The sequence below is a fragment of the Desmodus rotundus genome, chromosome 3, assembly GCF_022682495.2.
Source record: "Desmodus rotundus isolate HL8 chromosome 3, HLdesRot8A.1, whole genome shotgun sequence".
In the NCBI taxonomy this organism is placed as follows: domain Eukaryota; kingdom Metazoa; phylum Chordata; class Mammalia; order Chiroptera; family Phyllostomidae; genus Desmodus; species Desmodus rotundus.
The window spans coordinates 97,668,278-97,694,501 of NC_071389.1; the positions used below are offsets into that span (position 1 = coordinate 97,668,278).

At 38.9% G+C, this 26,224-nt stretch overlaps 1 protein-coding gene and 1 pseudogene across 2 annotated transcripts in view; one reads left to right on the forward strand and one right to left on the reverse strand.

The window, feature by feature from the left end:
- Positions 1 to 14,108: 14,108 nt before the first annotated feature.
- LOC123478912 (RNA-binding protein 3 pseudogene) lies at positions 14,109 to 15,921 on the reverse strand (annotated as a pseudogene).
- A 2,189-nt stretch (positions 15,922 to 18,110) lies between these two features.
- The window catches only part of LOC112297574 (E3 SUMO-protein ligase RanBP2), a 103,116-nt gene continuing 95,002 nt past the window's right edge, over positions 18,111 to 26,224 (forward strand). The window contains exon 1 of one of the 2 annotated variants that reach the window (XM_053920550.1): positions 18,111 to 18,339. In XM_053920550.1, the coding sequence (XP_053776525.1) occupies positions 18,268 to 18,339 (72 nt within the window). In that variant the 5' untranslated portion in view covers positions 18,111 to 18,267. The remainder of the gene's footprint in view (positions 18,340 to 26,224) is intronic. The other variant, XM_024552359.3, reaches the window with a different exon arrangement.

Genomic DNA, 26,224 nt, shown 5'->3' on the forward strand with positions numbered 1-26,224 from the left:
TTGTCTCAAGGTATCTTTTGTTTTCTTCCTTGATGGTATTGTTAATCAATTAATTGTTTACTGGCATGTTATTTAGCCTCCCTATTTTTGTTTTCAGTTTTTTTCTTGTAATTAAGTTCTAGTTTCATACCATCAAAATGGGAGATGTTTGATAAGATTTCAATATTCTTAAATTTACTGAGACTTTTTGCGTCTTAACATGTGGTCTATCCTGGAAAATGTTCCATGTGCACCTGAAAAAAGTGTATGTTCTGCTGCTTTGCAGTGAAATGATCTAAAAATTATCAGTTAAATCCATCTGTGTTATAGGAGACCGTTCTGCGTGGCATGGGCCCAGCTCCCACTCAGAAAGGCCAGTGGGGAGTGAGGTCTGGCACACAGGACCCACACCCATGGATAGGTTCTCCCCTGGGGAATCAGGCCTGCATTGTACCTAGGCTGCTTTGAGACTTGCTTTTTGCTAAAATTCGCCCACCCTGAATTGAGGCAGCAAACGTTTACTGCATATCTTTAAAGTAACTTCCTAAAATCTATGCTAAACTTTCCAAGGGCGAGTGTAACCAGTTCAACCACTTATCCCCTTACATTTGCTAAAATCCTTCTTTTTTGATGTAACAAAAGGATTTAGCAACATCCTCTCCTTTGTTTTCTGTAAAAGGTAACCACCTAAAGCGAACCTGTGCATAGTAAGTGAGGACCATCCTCAATGTAATGTGCCCAGAAAAGAAAAAAAGGCCTGTCAAGGCAAGAGTCAGAGTGCTCTCCCCTTGAGAGAGTGGCTGTGCTGTCCCTTTTCCTCCACAGGACTCGGTAGTCCATGTGAATTTGTCTCATCTCAGCCACAATGTCATGGACACTGCAGGCTGGTGTCCCCATCACTGTCTTATTTGTCATTTAAGGCCTGCTTCCTTGTTGATAATCTGTTTTGGTGATCCATCAATAGATGTTAATTACATGTTAAAGTCAACCCACTATGATTATATTACTGCCGATCTCTCCCTTTATGTCTGTCAATATTAGGTTTACATATTTAGATGCTCCTGTAGTGGGTATAAATGTTTAGAAGTAGGTTTATTATAGGCAGCATATGTAAATAAATGTTTATTTATAATAACCCTTCTATTAATTAATTCCTTTATCATTGTGTAATGTCTTTTTTGTCCCTTGTTATGGCTTTCATTTATTTTTTATTTTTTGAGAAAGAGGGAGGAAGATGCGGGAGGGACTAAGAGAGAGGGAGAAAGAGAGAGAGATTTGATGTTCCAATTATTTATGCACTCATTGGTTGACTCCTGTATGTGCCCTGACCAGAGGTGAAACCAGCATCCTTGGCATTTTGGGACATTGCTCTAACCAACTGAGGGTCTACAGCATTTGTTTTAAAATCTATTTTGTCTGATACAAGTATTGCTATTCCAGCTTTTTTTTTCATTTCCTTTACACAAAATATATTTTCACTGTGTCCTGTTGATCTGAAGTAGGTCTCTTATAGGCAGCATATGTACAGGTCTTGTTTTCCTATCCATTCAGCCACACTGCATGTTTTCATTGGAGCATTTAATCCATTTACATTTAAAATAATTATTGACAGGTATGTGGCTATTGACATTTTATTATTCGTATTTTTTTTTTCTTTCTTCTCCTTCTCCTCTTCTTTCTCCTTCTCCTTCTTGTCCCTTTAACATGTCTTGTAATACCAGTTTGGTGGTGATGTAATTCTTCAGGTTTTCTTGTCTGATATGTTCATTATCTGTTCTTTTATTCTAAATGATAGCCTTGCTGGGTAGAGTAATCTTGGTTGCAATTCCTTGCTTTTCATCACTTGTGTCAATCCCTTCTGGCCCTAAAGGTTTTTTTGAGAAATCAGCTGACAATCTTATGGTAGCTTCTTTGCATGTTAACTAACTGCTATTCTTTTGCTGCTTTTAAGATTCTGTCTTTGTCTTTAATGTTTAGTATTTTATTTATGACATGTCTTGGTTTGAGCTTTTGGGTTCATCTTGTTTGGGACATTCTGTGTTTCCGGGATTTGTATGTTGAATTTCTTTGTCAGGTCAGGGAAGTTTTCAGGCATTATTTCTTCAAGTAGCTTTTCAGCCTTTTACCCTCTCTTTTTCTGGTAGCCATATGATGAAAATGTTTGTATGCTTGATGTTGTATCAGAGGTCCCTAAAACTATCTTTATTTTTAAAATTTCTTTTTTCCTTTTGTGGTTCTGATTTGTATTTTCTACTACCTACCCTCCAAATTGCTGATTTGATCTTCTGCTTCATCTAATCTGCTGCTGATTCCATAAAATTTTTAATTTGGAGGGGCAAGGGAGAAAGCAAGGGAGAGAAACATTGGTGTGAGAAAGAATCATCAATTGGCTGCCTTCTGTATGTGCCACAACTGGGACCGAACCTGCAACCCAGGTATGTGCCCTAACTGGGAATTGAACTGTTGACCTTTTGGTTTGTGGGACAATGCCCACAAAGTCAGCCACACTAGCCAGGGCATCTAATCTATACTTCATTTCAGTTTTGTATTCTTCACTTCTGATTAGTTGTTTTTTATGATTTCTATTTCTCTGTGTAAATTCTGAGTTAATCCACTCTTTCAATAAGTTCATCCTTATAACCAGTGGATCTAAACTCTATTATCTGGTTGATTTCTTGCTTTATTTCTTTTAGTTCTTTTTATGGAGTGATGCGGACCCCGGCCCGCAGGATCCGTGTGTTGTGGCTGAGATGAAACAAATTCACACGGACTACCGAGTCCTGTGGAGGAAAAGGGACAGCACAGCCACTCTCTCAAGAGGAGAGCACCCCAACCCTTGCCTTGACAGGCTTTTATTGCTTTACTGGGCCTATTACATTGAGGATGATCCTCATTTACTATGCACAGGTTCGTTTTAGGCGGTTACAGTAAACAAAGGAGAGGATGTTGCTAATTACATAAAAGAGGAAGGATATTTGCAAATGTAAAGGGAAAAGTGGTTGAACTGGTTACACTCGCCCTTGGAAGGTTTAGCATAGATTTTAGGAAGTTACTTTAAAGATATGCAGTAAGTGTTTGCTGCCTCAATTCAGGGTGGGGGAGTTTTAGCAAAAAGCAAGTCTCAAAGCAGCCTAGGTACAATGCAGGCCTGATTCCCCACAGGAGAACCTATCCATGGGCATGGGTCCTGTGTGCCGGACCTCACTCCCCACTGGCCTTTCTGAGTGGGAGCTGGGCCCACAGCATGCAGAATGGTCTCCTATAATGGAGTTTTGCCCGTTTTTTCATTTGAGACATGTTTCTTTGTCTCCTCATTTTGTCTGCTCCCCTGTGTTTTTTTGTGTTTTAGGTAGATCTGGTATGTTAACCAGTCTTGGCTGCGTGGCCTTATGTAGTAAGTGTTCTGTGAGACCCAGTGTTGCAGTCTCCTCATTCACCTGAGCCTGGTGTCCCAGGAGTGCCCCTTATGTGAGTTTGTGCTTGCCCTTCTGTTATAGTTGAGGCTTAATTATTGATGGCACATCAGTGGGTGGAACTGACTCTCAGGCTGACTGGCTATGAGGACTGGCCATTAATACTGCAAACATATTTTTGTTTGGGGACTGACTCCATAGAGTGGGATTCCCTTTAGTGGGGCTCTAGGGCCTGCTGAGTGCACCCTTTGCTGTGTTATTTTTGGAGGTAATTGGGTGATGCTCTGATGTGGGTGAAGTTGGCCACTGGTTGTGTTGATTCTGGGGCCTTTTAGGAAGGGCTCTGGTGCAGTCCCAGGTCAGCCACAACCTATGCCCAGCCCAGGGCCACCTGTTAGTAGTTACAAAGTAATCTGTGTTTGATAGCTGCTTGTGCTGGGCTTGAAGGCACCTGGGAGAGGCTATCCTGTAAGCTAAGGCTAGCTGTCACTAGTACTGTGCTGTGGGCTGATTAAGAGGTACAGGGCACGTGAAAGCCAGGTGCTGCTTGTTTGAGTTTTGTGACCCTTTCAGAGACTGTAGGAAAGTCTGCAGTATGGGTCAAAGCTGGCCACTTGTAAGGAAGAGCTGTTGAAAGAGATTCCAGCCTGTTGACAAGTTTGGTGGTATGGGTTCTCAGGGAATCACCATGGTGGGCCAAGTGGGGTTATCATTTGATAGAGAATAAGATTTGGCACCTTCCTGCTCCTGAAGGCTGAGGGGTGTGAGGGCTCAACAAAAGAAAAATGGTGCCTGTCAGTACTTCAGTCCAGGCCAGAGCTGTTCCTCCAGCTTTTGCCCAAAGTCAGACAACTGAGTTTGTCACCCTATGACCCCGGCACTTTTTGAGCTGACACCCTAGCAATAGTGCTCAGATAAGTGAGTCCATCAGGAAGTCCATCCACATTTCCTTTAACTGAAATGTCTGGAACTCCAACTCCACCTTCTTGGTGACTTTTGCAGCCAGATCTTTTAGGGATTCCTCTTCATGACACTGGTGGTGTAAACTGGGGAGCAGTTCCAGCGTGGGGAGTCCAGTGTGGTGGTCTGAAATGCAGAGTACAGCAGAGGTCCTATAGGGGACCTCTGAAGCTGAAATATCACTCCTGATTTTTAACCATCACATATGGGTGTACAGCTAGCCCATTTTGTGTCTCTGCAACAGGTTTCTTCTTTTTTTTAAAAAAAAAGATTTTATTTATTTATTTTTAGAGAGGGGAAAGGAAGGAGAGAGGGAGAGAAACATCAATGTGTGGTTGCCTCTTGCATGCCCCCTACTGGGGACCTGGCGCATAACCCAGGGATGTACCTTGACTGGGATTTTTTTTTTTTTTTTTTTTTTTTTTTTTTGACTGGGAATTAAACCAGTGACCACTTGGTTTGGGGGCTGGCACTCAATCCACTGAGCCACATCGGCCAGGGCCAGGTTTCTTCTTTATATCCTTATTCATACGAGTTCTGTTCAGTTAGCTTTCAGGTGGTTCTCAAGGTTGGTTATTCTGTAATTAATTTGTAATTCTGATGCGGTTGTGGGAGGAGGAGCATAGCATTAACCTACTCTACCATCTTCACTAGAAGTCTAAAATGATATCTTATTTTTGTTTTGATTTGCATTCTTCTAATGATTAGTGTTTAGTATCATTTCATATGCTTCCATTTGTATATATCTTTGCCGAAATTTCTATTTAAATTCTCTGCTCATTTTTAAACTGATTGTGTTGTTGTGGTTAATTGTCTAGCTTCTGTTTCACTAATTTCAGCTTTAATCTTTATTATTCCCATCCTTTTGCTTACTTTAGGTTTTGTTTCCTCTTTTATCCCTGTTTCTTAAGGCATTTGAGATTATTTTTTGTAAGTATAGGACTTTACAGTCTAAATTGCCCTCCAAGTAGTACTTTTAGCTGCATTCCATGTGTTTTGTTATGTTGTATCCTTGTTTTCATTCATCTCAAGGTATTTTTCTAATTTCCACTGTGATTTATTCTTTTACTTATTATTTAGAGGTGAGTTAATTTCCACATTTGTGAATTTGACTAGTGTCTTTCTATAATTGATTTTTAATTTCATTCCATTGTTGTGGGAAAATACACTTCGTATAGTTTCAGTTCTTTAAAATTTATTGAGGGTTGTCTTGTGCAATAGTATATGGTCTATGCTGGAAAATCTTCCATGTGCATTTGAGAGGAATGTGTATTCTGCTATTATTGGATGGAGTTTTCCACAGATGTCTTTTTGGTCTAATTAGTTTATACTGTTGTTCAAGTCTTCTATTTTCTTGATTTGTCTAGTGAATCTAGTCATTATTGCTCTTTAAAATATACCTGACAATTGAAAGAAAAAATTACAACATTGTTCAGTGGAGTTTACGTTGTATGTGAATGTAATATGACATCTATAACAAAAAGGAGGGAGGGAAATGTTGGGTTGGCCAAAAGGGTCGTTTTTTCCATACGATATCTCTAGTAGTGTTTAATTGTCTTTAACTTCATTCAAAACAATTTTTTAGATTGTATTGTGACAGCTATCATATCTGCTTGCATTTAAAAAAATCAAAATTGGTGAATTTTTGTGCAGCCATTTTAATATTGCAGATAGAAGATACTCAATATTTTCTGCATATTATGTTTTATTATTTCAAAAAAGGTAGTAACCCAACTGAAATGCAAAAACAGACTTGTGCAGTGTATGGAGAAGGTGCTGTGACTGATCGAACATGTCAAAAGTGGTTTGCGAAGTTTTTTGGTACTATTGACGTTTTGGCCAAGTAATTCTTTGCTGTGGGGCTGTCTTATGAATTAGAAGATGTTTAGCAGCACCCTTGGCTTCTACCCACTGGAAGCTAATAGCGGGAGATAGCCAACATACTCAAAATATCTAAATGAATAGAGTTATTGGTGAAAATGAAAAATGTGTCTTTTATTTTATGGAAAAACTAAATGGACTTTTTGGTCAATCAATATATGGTCATAAGGTTTGTGCATTCTACTTGAAATGGTAAAGTATTCATTCTAAGTAAGTATATTGTAATCCCTAAAGCCACTATTAAAAAAAACAACTATACAAAGAGATATATTCAACAACAATAAATTAAAGCAGAATTAGTATATTATTCAAAATATTCAAATAAAAAAAGGAACCAGAAAAGAGTAAACAAAAATTAAAAAATGGTCAGTCCTGGCTAGGTATCTCAGTTGGTTAGAGCATCATCCTGATATGCAAAGGTTGTGGTTTCAACTCCTGGTCAGAGCACATACAGGAATCAACCAATGAATGCATGAATAAGTGGAACAACAAATTAATGTTTCTCCCTCTCTCTCTGTCTCTCTCTCTCTATCTCTCTGTCTCTCTCTCTCTCCACCCCCTCAGATCAGAAATTAAAAAATGGGACAAATTAAAACCAAATAATAAAATTGTAGACATATAAGTAATCACATTAAATATAAGTGGGCTAAACATACAATTGAAAGACAGATATTGTCTGAGTGCATAAAAGAATACCTTACTATATGCTGTATAAGAAACTTTTAAATCAATGATATATATAGGTTCAAAGTAAAGGGATAGAAAGAGAAATACCACAGATGCATTAATCAAAAGAGCCTGGAGTCCCTGGCTGGGTAGCTAAGTTGCTTAGAGCATCATCCTAAAATGCCAAGGTTGTGGGTTTGATACCTGGTTAGGGCACATACAAGAAGAAAAAAAGCTGGGTTGGCCATATTGGTATCAGACAAAATAGATTAAGAGTAAAAAAGATCATTAGGAATAACAAAGAATATTACATAATGCTAAAAGTGTCAATTTACCAAAAAGACATAACAATTTCAATGTGTTTGCATCTAACACCATAGATTTTAAATTCATGAAGCAAAACCTAATCAACATGAAGGAAGGGAAGAGACAAATCCAAAATTATAGTTGGAGACTTCAATATTCCACTATCTATAATTGATAGAGAATCATACAGACACAGGAAAACTGAATAGGACCATCAAACAACTATATCTAATTTACATTTATAGAACACTTTACCCTTCAACAAGAGAATATCCATTTAAGTGCACATGGATGACTCATGCAAAGTATATCCTCTGACCATATTGAAGAAAACTAGGAATCAATAAGACAAATATAACTGGAGATTCTCTAAACACTTGGAAATTTCACAAGAGACTTCTAGATAATCCACATATCAAAGAGAAAATCTCAAGGGAAATTAGATAATATCAATATCCCTAATAAACTTAGATGCAAAGTCCTCAATAAAATATTAGAAAATTGAATCCAGTACTGGTATATAAAAGGTATATTAAGCCTTAAAAGGCCATGAAATTCTGAAAAATGCTACTGTGTGGATGAACCATGAAAATATTATGCTAAATCAAAGGACAAATACTATATAATTCCAATTATCTGAGGGACCTGGAATTGAGAAATTCATAGAGACATAGAGTAAACTAGAAGTTACCAGTGACAGGGGAGGGGAGAACAAGGAGTTATTGTTTAATGTGCACAGTTTCTCTATGGGATGAAAAAAATATTTTGGGAATAGTGGTGATGGTTGGATAACATTGTGAGAATACTTAATGCCATTGAATTGTACACTTAAAAATAGTTAAAATGGTATTTTGTTACGTGTATTATACTGCAAATAACAAACAAACAAAACACATCACAACTACATGGGATTTACTCTGAGAATTCAAGGAGGGGCTAATATTCTAAAATTAAGTAAAGCAATCATATTAGCAACTTAAAGAAGAAAAATTATATGATCATATCAAGTAATACAGAAAGAGCATTTGACCTAATTCAATGTTCAGTCATGATAAAAATTGTCAGCAAACTAGGAATAAAAGAACATTTTCTTCACCTGATTAAGGAATCTACAAGAAATCTTCTGCTAATATTGTACTTAATGATGAAAGTCTTTTCCCTTAATATCAGGGACAAGGGAAGAATGTCCTCTCTTACCAGTCTCATTCAGTATTGTACCAGAAGCCCAGACTAATGAAATAAAGCAAGATAAATATATCAAAGGCATACAAATTATTGTTTGTTTATGATTGTTTGTGTCTGTGTCAAATTCCAAGTAAACTACAAAAAGAATATCCTAAGTTAGTTTAACAATGTCACAGGATACAAGATCAACATAAAAATCAATTGTATTTCTTTATACCAGCAATGCACAATGGAGGCTAAAAAATAATACCATTTATATTAGGTCTAAGAAAAATAAAATCACTATAACCTAACAAAACATGTACAGAATGTACATGCTTAAAACCACAAAATGCTGCCCTGGCTGGTATGGCTCAGCACACTGAGTGCCAGCCTATGGACTGAAGGGTCACTGGTTTGGTTCCCAGTCAGGGCACATGCCTGGGTTGCAGTCCAGGTCCCTGGTTGGGGGCATGTGAGAGGCAGCCAGCTAATGTATCTCTCACACATTGATGTTTCTCTCCCTCTCTTGCTCCCTCCCTTCCCATCTCTCTGAAAAGAAATAAATCTTTAAAAAAAGATTTTAAAAAAAACCCCACAAAATGCTGATGAAAGCAAAGACCTAAATAAATGGTCCATGATTATGCTCATGGATTGGAAGATATAGTAAAAATATCAATTATCCCTGTACTGATCTGTAAATTAAACATATTTCCAATAGTTCCCAGCATAATTTTCATATAGATTATTTCATTATAGAATGCATGTGGAAAGATAAAGGAATGAAAATATAATAATTTTTAGAAAGAAGTATACAATTGGAGGAACCCTACTACTGAATTTTAAGACATATAAAGCTGTAGTAATCAAGTCAAGACAATGAAGTATCTGCATATAGATACATAAACCAATGACACATATTGTAGAATCCAGATATACCCATGGCACTATGGTCATTTGATTTCTACAAAGGGACGATAGCAATTTAAAGGAAGAAGGACAGTGATGGAACAACTGGATAGCCATATACAAAAAAGGCTCTACATAAACCCTACACTGAGAACATAAATTAACTCAAAGTGGATCACAGATCTAAATACAAAGTATAAGACATAGAAGAAAATCTTTATGACTGGAGGTTAGACAGGGTTCTTAGACATGACATCAAATCATGAAAAATGGACAATGTGAGAACCAAGATGACGGCGTAGGTAGACACACTGCACCTCCTCGCACATCCAGAACTGACAGAAAATCGAACAGCAAGGAAGTGTGACACCAAGGAGATAAAAAATAAACATTCATCCAGACCGGTAGGAGGGGTGGAGATGGGCAGCAGGTGCGGAGAGGACTCGCGTTGCCAAGGCGGGACCTAGACTGGCAGAGTGTGGGACAAACGGGGCAGGCAGTCTGACCACTAGCAGACCCTGTGGCCCCACATTCGCGGTTAGATAACCGGGATGACTGCGCAACCCAGGGCTCCAGCGCAGGGAAATAAAGCCTCAAACCTCCCATTAAACACACCCGTGGGGATTGGGGCGGCAGCAGGAGAGACTCCCAGCCTCACAGGAGAGGTCCTTGGAGAGACCCACAGGGGCCTAGAGCATGCACAAGCCCACCCACTCCAGAACCAGCACCAGAGGGGCCCAATTTGATTGTGGGGAGCAGAGGGAGTAACTGAAATCCAGCGGAGAGTGGAGCAAGCACCATTGCTCCCTCTCGGCCCCTCCCCCACATACAGCATCACAGCCCAGCGACCAGCGTTACCCGCCCTCCCCCGCCAACACCTAAGGCTCCGCCCCTTTAAGTAACAGACGCGCCGAGACACACACACACACAAAATGGCCCGAATGACAGAACAATTCAAAGCTCCAGAAAAAATACAACTAAGCGAGGAAGAGACAGCCAACCTATCGGATGCACAGTTCAAAACACTGGTAATCAAGAAGCTCACAGAATTGGTTGAATCTGTTCGAAAAGTAGATGAAAAAATGAAGCCTATGCTAAGAGAAACAAAGGAAAATGTACCGGGAACCAATAGTGAGGCGAAGGAAACTGGGACTCAAATCAATGGTGTGGACCAGAAGGAAGAAAGAAACATCCAACCAGAAAAGAATGAAGAAACAAGAATTCAGAAAAATGAGGAGAGGCTTAGGAACCTCCAGGACATCTTGAAACGTTCCAACATCCAAATTACAGGGGTGCCAGAAGGAGAAGAGGAAGAACAAAAAATTGAAAACTTATTTGAACAAATAATGAAGGAGAACTTCCCCAGTCTGGCAAAGGAAATAGACTTCCAGGAAGTCCAGGAAGCTCAGAGAGTCCCAAAGAAGCTGGACCCAAGGAGGAACACACCAAGGCACATCATCATTACATTACCCAAGATGAAACAGAACGCGAGAATCTTAGAAGCAGCAAGAGAAAAGGACACAGTTACCTACAAAGGGGTTCCCATAAGACTGTCAGCTGATTTCTCAAAAGAGACCTTGCAGGCAAGAAGGGGCTGGAAAGAAGTATTCCAAGTCATGAAAGGCAAGGACCTACATCCAAGATTACTGTATCCAGCAAAGCTATCATTTAGAATGGAAGGGCAGATAAAGTGCTTCTCAGATAAGGTCAAGTTAAAGGAGTTCATCATCACCAAGCCCTTATTATATGAAATGTTAAAGGTATTTATCTAAGAAAAAGAAGATAAAAAATATGAACAGTAAAAATGACAGCAAACTCACAGTTATTAACAACCACACCTAAAACAAAAACAAAAGTAAACTAAGCAAACACCTAGAACAGGAATGGAACCACAGAAATGGAGCTCACATGGAGGGTTATCAACAGGGGAGTGGGAGGGGGAGAGGGGGGAAAAGGTACAGAGAATAGGCAGCATAAATGATAGGTGGAAAATAGACAGGGGGAGGGTAAGAATAGTATAGGAAATGTAGAGGCCAAAGAACTTATAAGTATAACCAATGGACACGAACTATAGGGGGGGAATGTGGGAGGGAGGGGGTGGGCAGGATGGAGTGGAGTGAGGGGGGGGAAATGGGACAACTGTAATAGCATAATCAATAAATATATTTAAAAAATCATGAAAAATGGGTAAGTTGAACTTTATCAAAATAAAAAATGTTTGCTCTGTGGAAGACACCATTGAGAGAATGAAAAAACAAACTATGCACTGGGGAGAAAAATGTTTGCCAATCATATATCTGCTAGAGGGCTTACAATCAGAATACATAACTCATCTCAAACTCAGCAGTAAAACAACAAACAACCAGATTAAAATATAGGCAACTAGCCCTGCTGACCAGCGTGGCTCATTTGGTTGGGCATTGTTCTGCAAAGTGAACGGTCACCAGTTCGATTCCCATGCAGGGCACATTCCTAGGTTGTGGGTTTGGTCCCTGGATGGGGCATGTATGAGAGGCAAGTGATTGATCTTTCTCTCTCACATATATGTTTCTCTCTCTCTCTCTCTCTCTTTCTCCTTCTTTTCCCCTCTCTCTAAAACATAAATAAATAAAATCTTTATTCTAGAATGATTCAAATAAAAAATACTGACAATACTACGTGATTACAAGGATACAGAGCAACTAGATCTTTCATATATTTTTATGGAATGCGAAAAAGATAGAGCCACTCTAGAAAAGTTTGGCAGTCTCTTATAAAGTTAAACATAATACCCACTATAGGACCCAGAAATCCCAGTCCTGAATCTGTAGAGCAGGTTTAAACAAAATTTTCCTTAAAGGGCCAGAAAGTAAATATTTTAGGCTTATAGAACATACGTCTCCCACAACTAATCGACTTTATCATTTTAGTGCAAAAGCTGCCATGAGAGAATGTTGAGGAACGGGCATGGCTGTGTTGCAATAAAATTTTATTTGTAAAAACAGGCAGCCAGCTCACAGGCCATAGTTTGCCAACTCTTGCTCTAGAGAGCACAAGAAATAAAAAACGGTAACAGCTCAAATACCCTACAACTGGTAAATGGATAAATCTGTATATTCATATCATGGATCATTAACCAGCAACAAAAAAGAGTAAGCTATTATTATATGCAAAACTTGGATATTTCCAAAGGCATTATGCTGAATGAAAGGAGCCAATATCAAAAGGTTACATACATACAATATGATTCCATTCATACAATATTTGTTAAAAGTATAGTGTAGAGAAGTGATCGATGGTGAAGAGAGAGACTATAAAGTGATAACATGAATGAATATTTTTGGATAATGGAATTGTTCTTAATTGTGACTGTGGTAATGATTACATGAATCTATTCAGGTCTTAAAATTCATAAAACTATATACCTTCCAAATAGGCAATTTTTCTATATCATTATTTATTGAAAATACTAACTGTTCTCCCCATTAAAAAAAAGTAATCATCACTTTGTGCCTTCATTTCCTTAACTATTTGCAAGCTGTTTTTCACCTGTACCATTTCTTTCAAATCAACTTTAATAAGCAAGTCTAAAGAGGTTTTTTTTTTTTTTCATTCATCATTCCTGAATTTTTTGTAGCTTTTTTTGCTGCTGATTATTCTTTCTTCAAAGCTTTACTTTTTAGCTTCTGGGATGCTGTGCTTTTTGGATTTTTTCCTCAACCATATTGTTCCTTCTTTAGGTTTAATGTCTGAACAACAAGCAATGGAATTTAATATAGAGACATGCTATCCAATACACTAGACACAAATGGCAATTGAGCACTTGAAATGTAGCTAGTGCTACTGAATTACTGAAGTTTTAATTTGACTTAATTTGAATTAAATTAAAAAGCTTGATATTCAATTCTATATTGGTAACTTTAAAAAATATTTGGGACAACTTGGATATATAAATCTATTTTTTTATCTCTAAGTTTTATGAAATCTAAATGAAGACCTAAAAGTATTTCTGATGAGTCCTGGCCAGGTAGTTTGGTGGTTAAAGCATCCTCCCAAGACACCAGAATATGGTTGTGATCCCTGGTCAGGGTACATATAAGAATCTACCAATGAATGCATAAATAAGTGGAACAACAAATCAATGTCTCTCTCTAAAATCAATAAATTAAAAAAAGTTTAAAAGTATTTCTGATGAAAACCTAACACCTGAATTAAGATATAAATGTATAATATACACCAGAATTTTAATGCTTAGTACCAAAAAGAACATAGTAAGACGGCTCATTAACATTTAGTTTATATTATTTGAATGTTGAAATCATACTTTAAATATATTGGGTTAAATAAAATATTATCGAAATTAATTTTCCCTGTTCCTTTCTACTTCTACAAATGTCACTTCTAGAAAATTTTATACTACATGTTGGGTATGTTATATTAGCACTGGTTTGGGGATTCAAGTCCCATAGATACATACATATACACATGTGTATAGGTAGATATAGATATATACATACCAATGCACATACATATGTTTGTATATATCCCTTAATTTATGATTTGTGCAAGCTCTGCCTCACATGATTCCAGGCAGGATTGTGCTTAGCGCATGTTTGGCGCTATCATAGCTCAAAACCCTTCCACAGTTGATGGGTGAAAGATCAGTTTCTACACATGACAGGCAGTGTAGGTTATGGACATCAAGAGCAGCATGTGCAAAAGCCTTTATTTTCAGAGATGCAATCAAAGCAAAAATCTTAGAATTAAAACAGCTACAATATGTCCAAGAACAAAAGATAATGTCAGTGGCAACGTGGTTTCTCCTGTTTCTGAACTTTTTTTCCCCTAGGTATCATCTTTTTGATCAGCTGCATGAAGGACATGCTAAAATAAAGGCTACATGAAATACAGAATATTTTTCCTTCCAGTATTTAAAAAATGACATTTATAAATATTTTAAAGAAACTTCTACATAATCAGAGCACTGATCTCTAGCAAAATACACCTCTAAATAATCATGTTCTTGCAGTTACATTTGGAAATTGCTTCTTAACAATGATAAACTATGTATGAGTTTTAAAAATGTCCCTAGTTCCAACATATTTCTGAAGAAAAAAATCAGCCTAGCCAAACATTTATTTATTTATTTATTTGCCAGAACCAATCCTGAGAGCTCAAACTAAAAAACTGGTAAAAATAAAAATATCAGACTGTATAAATGTCCCAGAATTTGACTTTAAATGGGAGAAAAAAAATTAAAAACACATAGAGCTTTCTAAAAGGTCTTTAACAAGCTATCTTGGGAGCTAAATTAAAAAACAGAAGTTGATGTACTAAAACAAATGTTTCAGTGCAGCTCCAAAACTCTTCATAAATACAGCCATTTGGAAGGATATTCCTGGATTAGAAATTTTTTATTCCTTGTGTATCTACATTAGGTATGCCTGCCTTATCTCAGTTGTCGTAATTGTCTCTGTAATTTCCTACTAAATAGCGGTCAAAACCACCCTGGTTGCCACCATAGTCTTTGGTTCTTCCATATCCATATCCTCCAGGTCGACTGTCATACCTGCCACTCCCATAGCCCTGGTCCCCACCCCTCTGGAATATCTGTGACCATGCCCATAGGCCCCAAAGGCACCCCCTCTGGTTCCGTGCACAGACTTGCCTGCGTGGTTCACACAGATCTGGTGACCACCCAGAGACTCTCCATTCATGGCTCTCATGGCATATGAGGCATGCTCTGAATTGGTGAACGTAATGAAGCCAAAACTCTGGGATTGCTGAATCTCCTGATCTTTGAAAATGACCACCTCAGAAATAGGCCCAAAGCTGAAGTCATCTTCTGGAGCCTGCTCACTAATCAGTGTTGAACTTTAGTCCTCCAATGATGAGCTTCCCTTCTTCAGAGGACATGGCAGTGAATTCAAATCCTGGAAATTAAGATGTAAAAGGGCTGGATGGACAGCTACCACTGAGGAGCAGAGTGACTGAACTTCTTTGTGAACATTGTTAACCTCATCATGTCTACTAAGTTCAAAAGTCCTGAGAATATTCAAAGTGCAACCCATAAAACAGCAGTTTAAGGTTACTATAGAATCATACAAATTGGGAGTGCTGAGAAAATGGGAAGAAATTACAGTATGGTTCTGAAGAAAAAGAATCATGTGATATGTGAAAGATAATGTGTCTGCAGTGGATGACAATCAGCAACAGAGCATAATGGTTCATGAAGAGATGAAAATAACTCGAGTTTGATCAACATCGGATACCTGTTTGATCAATTAATTCAGAAGCTGAGCATTCAGATGAATCAGGTCAATCTGCTGCTAGTAAAAAATATATTATCAAGCTATGCCCTGGCTGGTGTGGCTCAGTGGATTTTGTGCCAGCCTGTGAACCAAAGGATCGCCAGTTCGATTCCCAGTCATGGCCCATGCCTGGGTTGCAGGCCAGGTCCCAGGAGGGGGCACATGGGAGGCAACCACACATTGATGTTTCTCTCCCACTCTTTCTCTTTCCCTTCCCCTCACTCTAAAAAATAAAGAAATAAAATCTTTAGAAAATAAAGAAAAATAAAACAGCTAGATATTTCTATATATTCAACTTATTCTAAAAATAAAGAAATAGGCTCTGGCTGGTGTAGCTCAGTGGATTGAGTGTGGGTCTGTAGGGTGGTTGGTTCAATTCCCACTCAGGGCACATGCCTGGGTTGCAGGCCAGGTACCCAGTAGGGGGCCCTTGAGAGGCAACTACACGTTGATGTTTCTCTCCCTCTCTTTCTCCTTCCCTTCCCCTCTCTCTAAAAAATAAATAAGTAAAATCTTAAAAAGTAAATAAAAACCCAAAAATCTTTAAAAGTAAAAAATATAAAACAAGCTAGATATTTCTATATATTCAACTTATTCGAATTGAACTTGCAATCAGCAAAAGTGAAGGAACCTTTAGAATAGAATTCATCCTACTGCTAAGGAATTCCTTGTAGAGGACATTATAATAATTAGGTGTGTGATTTGGGGGAAGGGCAATACTTGTGAGAATCGGTTTGAATGGAACTAGTCTACACCGGGAAGAGTTGAGGGCTAGAATGGATATCATTATGGAGAAAAATGTCTATTTTTAAAGCCCAGAAGGACAGACTTATCCTTTTATTTGATGAAAACTGATGTTGTAGAGCTTAATAAATGTACTTAAAAAAAGTCTTTCAGGTTCCTCAAGAAGGTTCTCTCTTCGGCCCACTCCTTTTTAGTATATTCAACTTAAACAGATTAATTTTACTACTCAAGAGTGCTTGGGAAAGTTGCTTTACCATTTGCTCCCTTGGATTCCTTATCTGTAAAACTGAGGATAATGATAAATAATAGTATCCTCACAAAGTATTTGGGAAAAAAATTAACTGAGTTAATAAATATGAAGGGCTAAGGAAAGGACTTGGAACAGAGGGCTTACTTATTAGCTATCACTATTATTGCTAACACTCTTTCCAGGGCAAACTCATCATTTCAACTGTCATCTGAGCTTTATGATTTCTAAGTCCATCACAGATCTTGGTCCTACCATTTCATTACCTAGTAGGCATCTCCACTTGGATTATATAAATGGCACCTCAAGTGAAATAAATCAACTATCTAAAATAGGATTTCCACTCCAAACCACATTCTCTTTAAATGTTGGTTCTGCTAATGTATGTCAGTCACACTAGTCATCTCAGACTCATCGTTTTCTTTTCTCTTATTCATATCCAATATGGTTGAAATAAAACAAAATGCTGTTTTTTTTCCCCTCTCTATAAAGGCAATACTTGCTCATTGTAGAAAATTTGGAAAATATGGGAAAACAATGACCCATAACAATAACATCCTAAACTTCCAGTTAAAAATTTCAACATATTTCATTTGTTTGCTATTTTCCTAGATAATTGAGCCTACTGTATACATAGGTATGATCTTTTAAAACCTAAAAATGTCTTTGCCACTGGAAACATTTTATAAAACCTATTTTCAACTAAGATTTTAAAATTCAAATTCCAAAAGTAAACATTTCTGAAGAATTGGAAAATACAGATAACATCTTGAGATGATTGCTGTTAACATTTTGGTGTATCCTGTTTTGCTATCGAAATATAAATTTGGGGGGCATTCAAATATACATACACATATATCTATATATAATTGTACAAAAGCAGTATTTTGTGGTCTGCCTTAAACACGCACTTTAAATTTTTTATATGTTCTCTTAGAAAGCATGAATTTTAACATGTATGCTTTGTATGCTCGTGTCTGACATCATACATTTAACCAATCACCTACAAACCATTCCAATTGGAACATGCACACCAAAATGGGCTGAGTGCTAGAAAGAATTACCAAAACTTCTGAGAAACCATCAGGTAAAAAACATCATTCCATATATCTTGTTCAGTGATATTCAACCTTTTTCATCTCATGGCACAAACTAATTATTAAAATTCTGCGGCACACCAAAATATATTTTTTGCTGATATAAAAAAATTGGTAGAATTTTGACTCACGCACACCAGACAGCTATTGTTGTGTTGACTGCTGTCATTTTTTCATTTGACAATCTGAGGGAAAAGAGGTTACAGCCCTCGACTAGTCAGTCACGTACTGCATGTTTAAAAAATTCTTACAGCACACAACGGTTGAAAATCACTAATGTAGTTACTAGTCCTCGGCCACAGCAAACACACACTTTTTTTCTCTCACCCAGACCTAAACCGCTCTGCACATGCTCTGACAAGCAAAACCTGATCTGGGATCCACAGGGAATCACGCTGAACCCAGGGCGGGGTGGCCAGCTGGCTGTGCGCAGCCGCAGCGCAGCAGTCGTTGGCGTGGCGCACAGTGCTTACGCAACACGCCGGTGGCGGTGGCTTCTCTGCCGGGCGACTGTGCGTCACAGGCTTTCAGCCGCTTGGCTCCTGGAGACGGTGACCACTGTGGGCCTCAGCACTGACCTCTCGCCCTCTGGGAGCCAGGTCGGCTGCGCGATGAGGCGCAGCAAGGCCGACGTGGAGCGGTACATCGCCTCGGTGCAGGGCTTCGCCCCATCGCCCCGAGAGGTGAGTGCGTCCTGGAGAGTCGGGTGGCTTCCGCCTAGGCCTGGCCCGGATCCCGCGTGGCGTCCGCCTCAAGGCTCCGGGCGGCCGCCGCTCCCTGGCACGTTCTGGTGAGGAGCCGGTCAGATCTTGCGGTTTGGGGTTCAGGAGCTCCAAGGGGACGGGAGGAGGGGCGAGACCTCGGCGGGAGGCCTTTAGTGCCAGCTCTTCCTCTGGTCCCTTCCCGACTGTCTTGATCGGTGGGCCCATCCTGTCCTTAGGTTCCTCTTCCTCCCTGGGCTTGGGCGCCTGCCATATCAGGCGGTGTGCTTTTCGTCGCCCTGACTGTTATCCTCCGTGGTGGAGGTGGCGCCTTATAGGCTTGGAGGTTGCTGGAATCCAGCAGGGTTTGATACAGCTCCGCGGTGGGCTTTTGCTGCTGTGACGGGGCCAGTCGTAGGCGTCTTGGTGACGGTGACCTGAATTAGGGGCAGCCCCGTTTGCAACTGTCTTGACTGACCGCGCCAAAGATACTGGGTGTCCCCACCCTGTTTTGGGGCGGATTCTACCCGCCTCCCCTCCTAGCACTGTTTGGAAACTTACTTGCGATTTTACTTTTTTAAAATTAAAACGGAATCTTGGGAATTCTAAATTTCTTACAGGGCGTTGTTATGCTGTGCCTTAAAAAATTTAACTTTTTGAACCACATGCTCTCAGGGCATTTTTCCTCTATACATATTGTATTTAACGCGACTTTAGTGATTGCGTGTGTCTGAGGAAAAAGTAGTAAGAGTGGCTGCCAGGGTCTTGAGTCGGTTTGCCTGTGGTTGAATCAGCTGTGGTGTTTATAAGCTGTGAGAGTTCAGGCAAGTTAAACTTACTTCATCAGTAAGATGGAGTTTGGGTATTGGTAGGAACATAAAGGACAGTCCATGTTGAACATTTAGGGCAACACTTGGCACATAGTTAGAACTAAATAGATGTTGATGTTAAAAAGACAGTGATTCTGACCCGTCGTGACCAAGGGCCTATGAGAATAAAGCTAAATGGTGAAGTAAAAAACAACCAACCAACCAAACACCAAAACTCAAGGGACGATCAGCAACATAATTGTATCTTTTATCATATACTAGGCACATACTGTCTTATTTTGTGCTCCCAACAACCGTGTGGATATTGACACCTGGAGAGATTAAAGATACTTGTCCAAGATCAATAGGTGGCTCAGCAGGACTTTGGTAGGGGTTTGATTTAGTTTCTTTAAGGAATAGTGAAGTAGGTTACAGCCTATTCCTCCAGAGGAGAGGAATAGGTGTTTATATGAAGATTGTAATTTCAAATTGCTGGTGTAGTCATGAATACAAATAATGGTACCTGAATCTGATATAGGACCTTAATAAGGTTTGTCTGAATCCCTGAAGTTGACACAAATTTTTCTTCTTTTAGTGCAAGTTCAGAGCTTTCTGTAAGGTTGTTATTGGGGACTCTGGCTTCCAAAAATTAAGAACCACTGGTCTAGACATTAAATTAGATTGTTCTTCTAACTACCTAGCTTTTCCATAAAATAAAGAGGGTTGGGGGCAAAATTTTAAGGATTGCTTATTGTGGCCATCTCTCTCTTATATTTAAAGAGTGTTATTTTAATCAGACATTTTTCTTCAAACAAGGATAAATTATTTGCTTTAGAACCTGGGGGTTTCAGTGGAATATTGATCAGCAAGTGAGTAACTTTGAAACTTGTAAATGTATTTGGTAAACTTTTGTCTAAGTGACAAAAAAGGGAGGTGGTGGAGGCAGCAGTGACACACTGTGAAGAGTAGAAAGAGATTAGTATTGGGTTGGTCAAGAAGTCTGTTTAGTTTTTTTCCATAAAATTTTTCATTTTCACCAATAACTTTGTTGATTTGGATATTTTGGCTATCTCCTGATACTGGATTCTAGTGGGTAGAGGCCAGGGATGCTGCTAAACATCTTCCAATTCTCTTGTATTTCTTTAATTTTTGTTTTTCCATATGGCTTTTATTTATTTTGCTATGTTTCTGCCTGTTTGGCTTCCCAGTCCAGGCCCCGGATTTCTACTACTCAGGCAATTTGACAGCTTTTAGTTTGTTCTACTGTTTCCATCTATAGTTCGTACTTCTGAATAATACACATGTATACTTTTATTTTTTGATCTCCTTTTCTCCATTTTAGATGCTTTCTGCTCTGTTCCTCCAGACCTCTGTCCACAGATGTCTTTATTTCCTTCCTTGTTCTACCAGTTCTGTTACAGTAATTTTTAGTTAAATGAATATTTAGTGCATTTGAGTTAGCTTTATGGTGTAGTTTTATTTTTTTCTGGAGTTAATAATTATTTATTGGTTTGTTTAGTTTTCTGTGATGTGTAACTAATTCTTTTTTTTGATATATTTATTGATTATGCTATTACAGTTGTCCCATTTCCCCCCCTTCACTCCACTCCATCCTGCCCACCCCCTCCCTCCCACATTCCCCCCCTATAAGTTCATGTCCATGGGTCATACTTATAAGTTCTTTGGCTTCTACATTTCCTACACTATTCTTACCCGCCTCCTGTCTATTTTCCACCTGTCATCTATGCTACTTATTCTCTGTACCTTTCCCCCCTCTCTCCCCCTCCCAATCCCCTATTGATAACCCTCCATGTGAGCTCCATTTCTGTGGTTCCGTTCCTGTTCTAGTTGTTTGCTTAGTTTGCTTTTGTTTTTGTTTTAGGTGTGGTTGTTAATAACTGTGAGTTTGCTGTCATTTTTACTGTTCATGTTTTTTATCTTCTTTTTCTTAGATAAGTCCCTTTAACATTTCATATAATAAGGGCTTGGTGATGATGAACTTCTTTAACGTGACCTTATCTGAGAAGCACTTTATCTGCCCTTCCATTCTAAATGATAGCTTTGCTGGATACAGTAATCTTGGATGTAGGCCCTTGCCTTTCATGACTTGGAATACTTCTTTCCAACCCCTTCTTGCCTGCAGGGTCTCTTTTGAGAAATCAGCTGACAGTCTTATGGGAACCCCTTTGTAGGTAACTGTGTCCTTTTCTCTTGCTGCTTCTAAGATTCTCGCGTTCTGTTTCATCTTGGGTAATGTAATGATGATGTTCCTTGGTGTGTTCCTCCTTGGGTCCAGCTTCTTTGGGACTCTCTGAGCTTCCTGGACTTCCTGGAAGTCTATTTCCTTTGCCAGACTGGGGAAGTTCTCCTTCATTATTTGTTCAAATAAGTTTTCAATTTTTTGTTCTTCCTCTTCTCCTTCTGGCACCCCTGTAATTCGGATGTTGGAACGTTTCAAGATGTCCTGGAGGTTCCTAAGCCTCTCCTCATTTTTCTGAATTCTTGTTTCTTCATTCTTTTCTGATTGGATGTTTCTTTCTTCCTTCTGGTCCCCACCTTTGATTTGAGTCCCAGTTTCCTTCGCCTCACTATTGGTTCCCTGTACATTTTCCTTTGTTTCTCTTAGCATAGGCTTCATTTTTTCATCTACTTTTCGAACAGATTCAACCAATTCTGTGAGCTTTTTGATTACCAGTGTTTTGAACTGTGCATCCGATAGGTTGGCTATCTCTTCCTCGCTTAGTTGTATTTTTTCTGGAGCTTTGAATTGTTCTGTCATTCGGGCCATTTTTTTGTGTGTCTCGGGCGCGTCTGTTACTTAAAGGGGCGGAGCCTTAGGTGTTCCTGGGGCGGGGTAACGCTGGTCGTTGTGCTGCGATGTTGTATGTGGGGGAGGGGCCGAGAGGGAGCAATGGCGCTTGCTCCACTCTCCGCCGGATTTCAGTCACTCTCTCTGCTCCCCACAATCAAATTGGGCCCCTCTGGTGCTGGTTCCTGAGTGGGTGGGCTTGTGCACACCCTAGGCCCCTGTGGGTCTCTCCAAGGACCTCTCCTGTGAGGCTGGGAGACTCTCCTGCTGCCGCCCCAACCCCCATGGGTGTTTTCAATCAGAAGTTTAAGGCTTTATTTCTCCGCGCTGGAGCCCTGAGTTGCGCGGCCTGCCTCGCTCCCTGCCCTTCGTCCCGGTTTACCTGTCTGCGAATGTGGGGCCGGAGGGTCTGCTAGTCGTCAGACTGCCTGCCCGGTTCGTCCCACACTCCGCCAGTCTCTCCCGCGAGTTCTCTCCGTCCAGGTGCCCGTCTCCGCCCCTCCTACCGGTCTGGATGTATGTTTCTTTTTTATGGTGTCGGACTTCCTTGTTGTTCTATTTTCTGTCAGCTCTGGCTGTGCGAGGAGGTGCAGTGTGTCTACCTACGCCGCCATCTTGGTTCTCTCCTCTTAACTAATTCTTTATGCAAACTCAATTTAAATTCAAGAGTGATCAAACAATTCACATCATTAATTTCAAATTAAAAACTTTTTTTTTTAAAGAATCTTCCTTCTGGGGCATTCTTGTTTTACTGCTGTAACCTGGAGTGGTTTCTGTTTCTGTTTGCTACACAGCTGTGATCTTGGGAGTTTGTGATCATTTTGAGAAATCCTTTCACTTTTCTGTGTTAGACTGTTGCTTTCTTGTAACTCTTGTCCTCTTGACTTACTTCCTCTGTTGTGGTGTAGCACAATCTCAAGTTTGCTTTGAGAAGGAATGTATGAGGTTTTTTTTTTTTTTAAACATAGTATACCTGAAAAATGTCTCTATCTAATGTAATTGATGGTTTGGTTATCAAATTTTAGGTTTGAAATAATTGTCTTTTCAATTCTGAGAGCAGCACTTAATTTTTTGATCATTTGTACTACTGTTAGATGTCTGATGTGATTCTTGTTCTTGATAGCTTACAGGTTTTCTGAATGATTCTTTTGAATTGGCCAACTTATTTCCTTCAATTCTGGGACATATCTTTGAGGCCCCCACCCACCACTCCCCTATCTCTCTCTCCTTTTTTTTCCTGTTATCGTTGTGATGTGTTTTTAATTTAAATTTTTTAAATATTTCAGTTACGGTTTACATTCAATATTATTCTGTATTAGTTTCAGATGTACAGCATAGTGGTTAGAAAATCATGTACTTTACGGAGTGGTCCCTCCTATGCTTCAAGTACTTACCTGTCCCCATACATAGTTGTGGTATTACTGATGATATTCCCTATGCTGTAATCTACATCTCTGACTATTCTGTAACTACCAATTTGTAGTTAATCCTTCACCTTTTCCACCCAGCTCTCCACCTCCTTCCCCTCTGACATCTGTCAGTCTCTTATCTATGAGTCTTTCTATTTTCTTTATTTTAAAGTCCTTTACACTCCACATATAAGTGAAAGCATAAGTTGCTTCTGGTTTGATTTTCCACCCTTTTCCCTCCTATTTGTGTCTTCTTCTGTTTGTTCTATTTTATAAGCTTATCTTCCAGGGTATAGGGATTGGGGAAGTTACCATTCAGTATCTAGACTTATCCTCCTGTGTATCCCCTGCCCTCACCCTTGTTAGGTCTTCACAAGTTTGAAATTCATCACTTTATGCTGAACACAAGCTCATTTACTTCAGCTTTTTGCAGGGGGTGTAGGAGAGGTGGGAGAGTCAGTTGTGGCATCATTCAAGGTCTGAACATTTCTACCATGTTTTTATAGCCTCACATCAATTCTTGATACTTAGCAGCTTAAGTGACTTCAAGTGTTTGCTTACAGTGTCATAAAGTGTCACAGAAAGAAGCACACTGACTGCATCACAAATAGTCCTTTATAGCATTGCCTCTGCTCCTTCCTACCTATGTATGTATCTTTACACAAGGCGCTGCTTCAGTTCCTTTGTGAAATGAGCAGATTGGAGACAGAAGATTTTCAAGTTTACCCCCAATTTTTATGGCTCTGTATTTTAGTCTTTAATAACTGTTGTTTATCTTAAGATAGTCCTCTTGAATGAGATAGTTGGAAGCAAAATAGGTTAATGGAGTTGATTTTTCTTTTATGTGTTAACATTGTATTGTGAGAATCTATTCATTTTTAAAAAGAAGGAAGAAAGTTCTGTTCCTTTTAGTGCCATCTTGAGTGCCATGTATTATTATTGTCATAAACTTCCTCACATCTTTTAAAATTATGAGCTCATGTGCAGGGTGGGCAGAGGTGGGAAACTCTGTACTCAATTATGGTATATGCCTTTGCTCTTAAAAAGTATTCCTGATTTTCTTGATCTGTTTTTGCAGGTGTTAAGAATACTGAATGAAGTTTAAAATTGCTTATAGTTATTTAGTTTTAGAATATACCTTGTTAAGGAAGATGTAGTGCCAGTACTGTCATACTAAGATCATATGGAATAATTTTCTGAGTCACTATTTTGACATAAAATTAGAGTATATTTTTAACAACTCTGTTGAGATATAATTCACCTACTATACAGTTCACCCATGTAAAGTATACAGTTCAATGAGTTTTGGAATGTTACTTTATTGATGCTTTAAATTATGATAAAATATATAACAAAATTTGCCATTTGAACCACTTTTAAGTGTACAATTCAGTTGTATTAATTACAGTCATAATGTCATTTAACCATCACCACTATCTACATAGTTAAGTTTTGGGGGAAGTCCAAAGTTATATACGGATTTTTGTCTGCATGGGAGGTCAACACTCCTACCCCTCAGGGTCAGCTGTCTTTATAAAACTGTTATCACCCAAACAGAAACTTTGTTACAATTAAGTGATAACTTCCATGTTCCCCTTTCTTTCCTGGTTACCCTTTCTTTCCTGGTTCTACTTTCTTTCTTTATGAACTTGCCTATTTTAGATATTTCACATAAGTGGGAACATACAATATTTGTCCTTTTGTTTCTAGCTTATTTCATTTAGCATATTTTAAAGATCTATCCATATTGTAGCTTGTATCAGAAATTCATTCCTTGTTATGACTAATAATTCATTGTATGTATATACCACATTTCGTTTATCCATTCATCTGTTGAAGGACATTTGGATTGTTTCACCTTTTGGCTGTTATGAATAATGCTGCAGTGACCGTGGGTATACAAATACCTGTTTGAGACATTGTTCTCAGTTCTTTTGGGTTTATATCATAGTGTACAATAATGAGGTTATATTCTATGTCTAGCTTTTCAGGAATCACCAAACTTTTTCACAATGGTTGTACCATTTTACTTCCCCGCAATGTAAGAGAGTTCCAGTTTTTTTGCATCCTTGCCAAGACTTAATTTTCTTCTTCTTTTAAAAAATTTTATTGTAGCCCATCTAATAGGTGTGAAGTGGCTCCTCGTAGTAGTTTTGATCTGCATTTTCTTAATTACTAATAATATTGAGCATCTTTTTCTGGCTTATTGGCTATATCCATATCTTCCTTAGGGAAATATCCATTCAGGCTCTTTACCTCAGTTTTTATTGAATATTTGTATTTTTGTTGAGTTGTAGAAATTCTTTTTTTTAAAAAAAGATTCTACTTATTTACTTTTAGAGAGAAGGGAAGGGAGGGAAAAAAAGAGGGAGAGAAACATCAGCGTGCGAGAGAAACATAGTTGGTTGCCTCTTGCAGGCACCTCAAACTGGGATAAACCCACAACCCAGGCATGTGCCACAACTTTTGGCTTTGCAGGAGGATGCCCAGCCCACTGAGCCACACCAGTCAGGGCGGGTGTAGAAATTCTTAATTTATTTTAAGATATGATTTCCTGCCCTGACTGGTGTGGCTCAGTGGGTTGGGTGCCATTCCACACACTGAAAGGCCACAGGTTCTATTCCTGGTTGGGCATATCCCTGGGTTGTGGGCAAGGTCCCCTGTTGGGACACATGTGAGAGGTAACCCATTGATGTCTGTCTCACACATCAATGTTTCTTTCCTTCTCTTTCTCCCTCCCTTCCCCTCTCTCTAAAAAATAAACCTTTTTAAAAGTAGTTAAGATTTTCAGATATTTTTCTCATTTTGTAGGTTGTGAATCAAACGACATTATAAAGTGA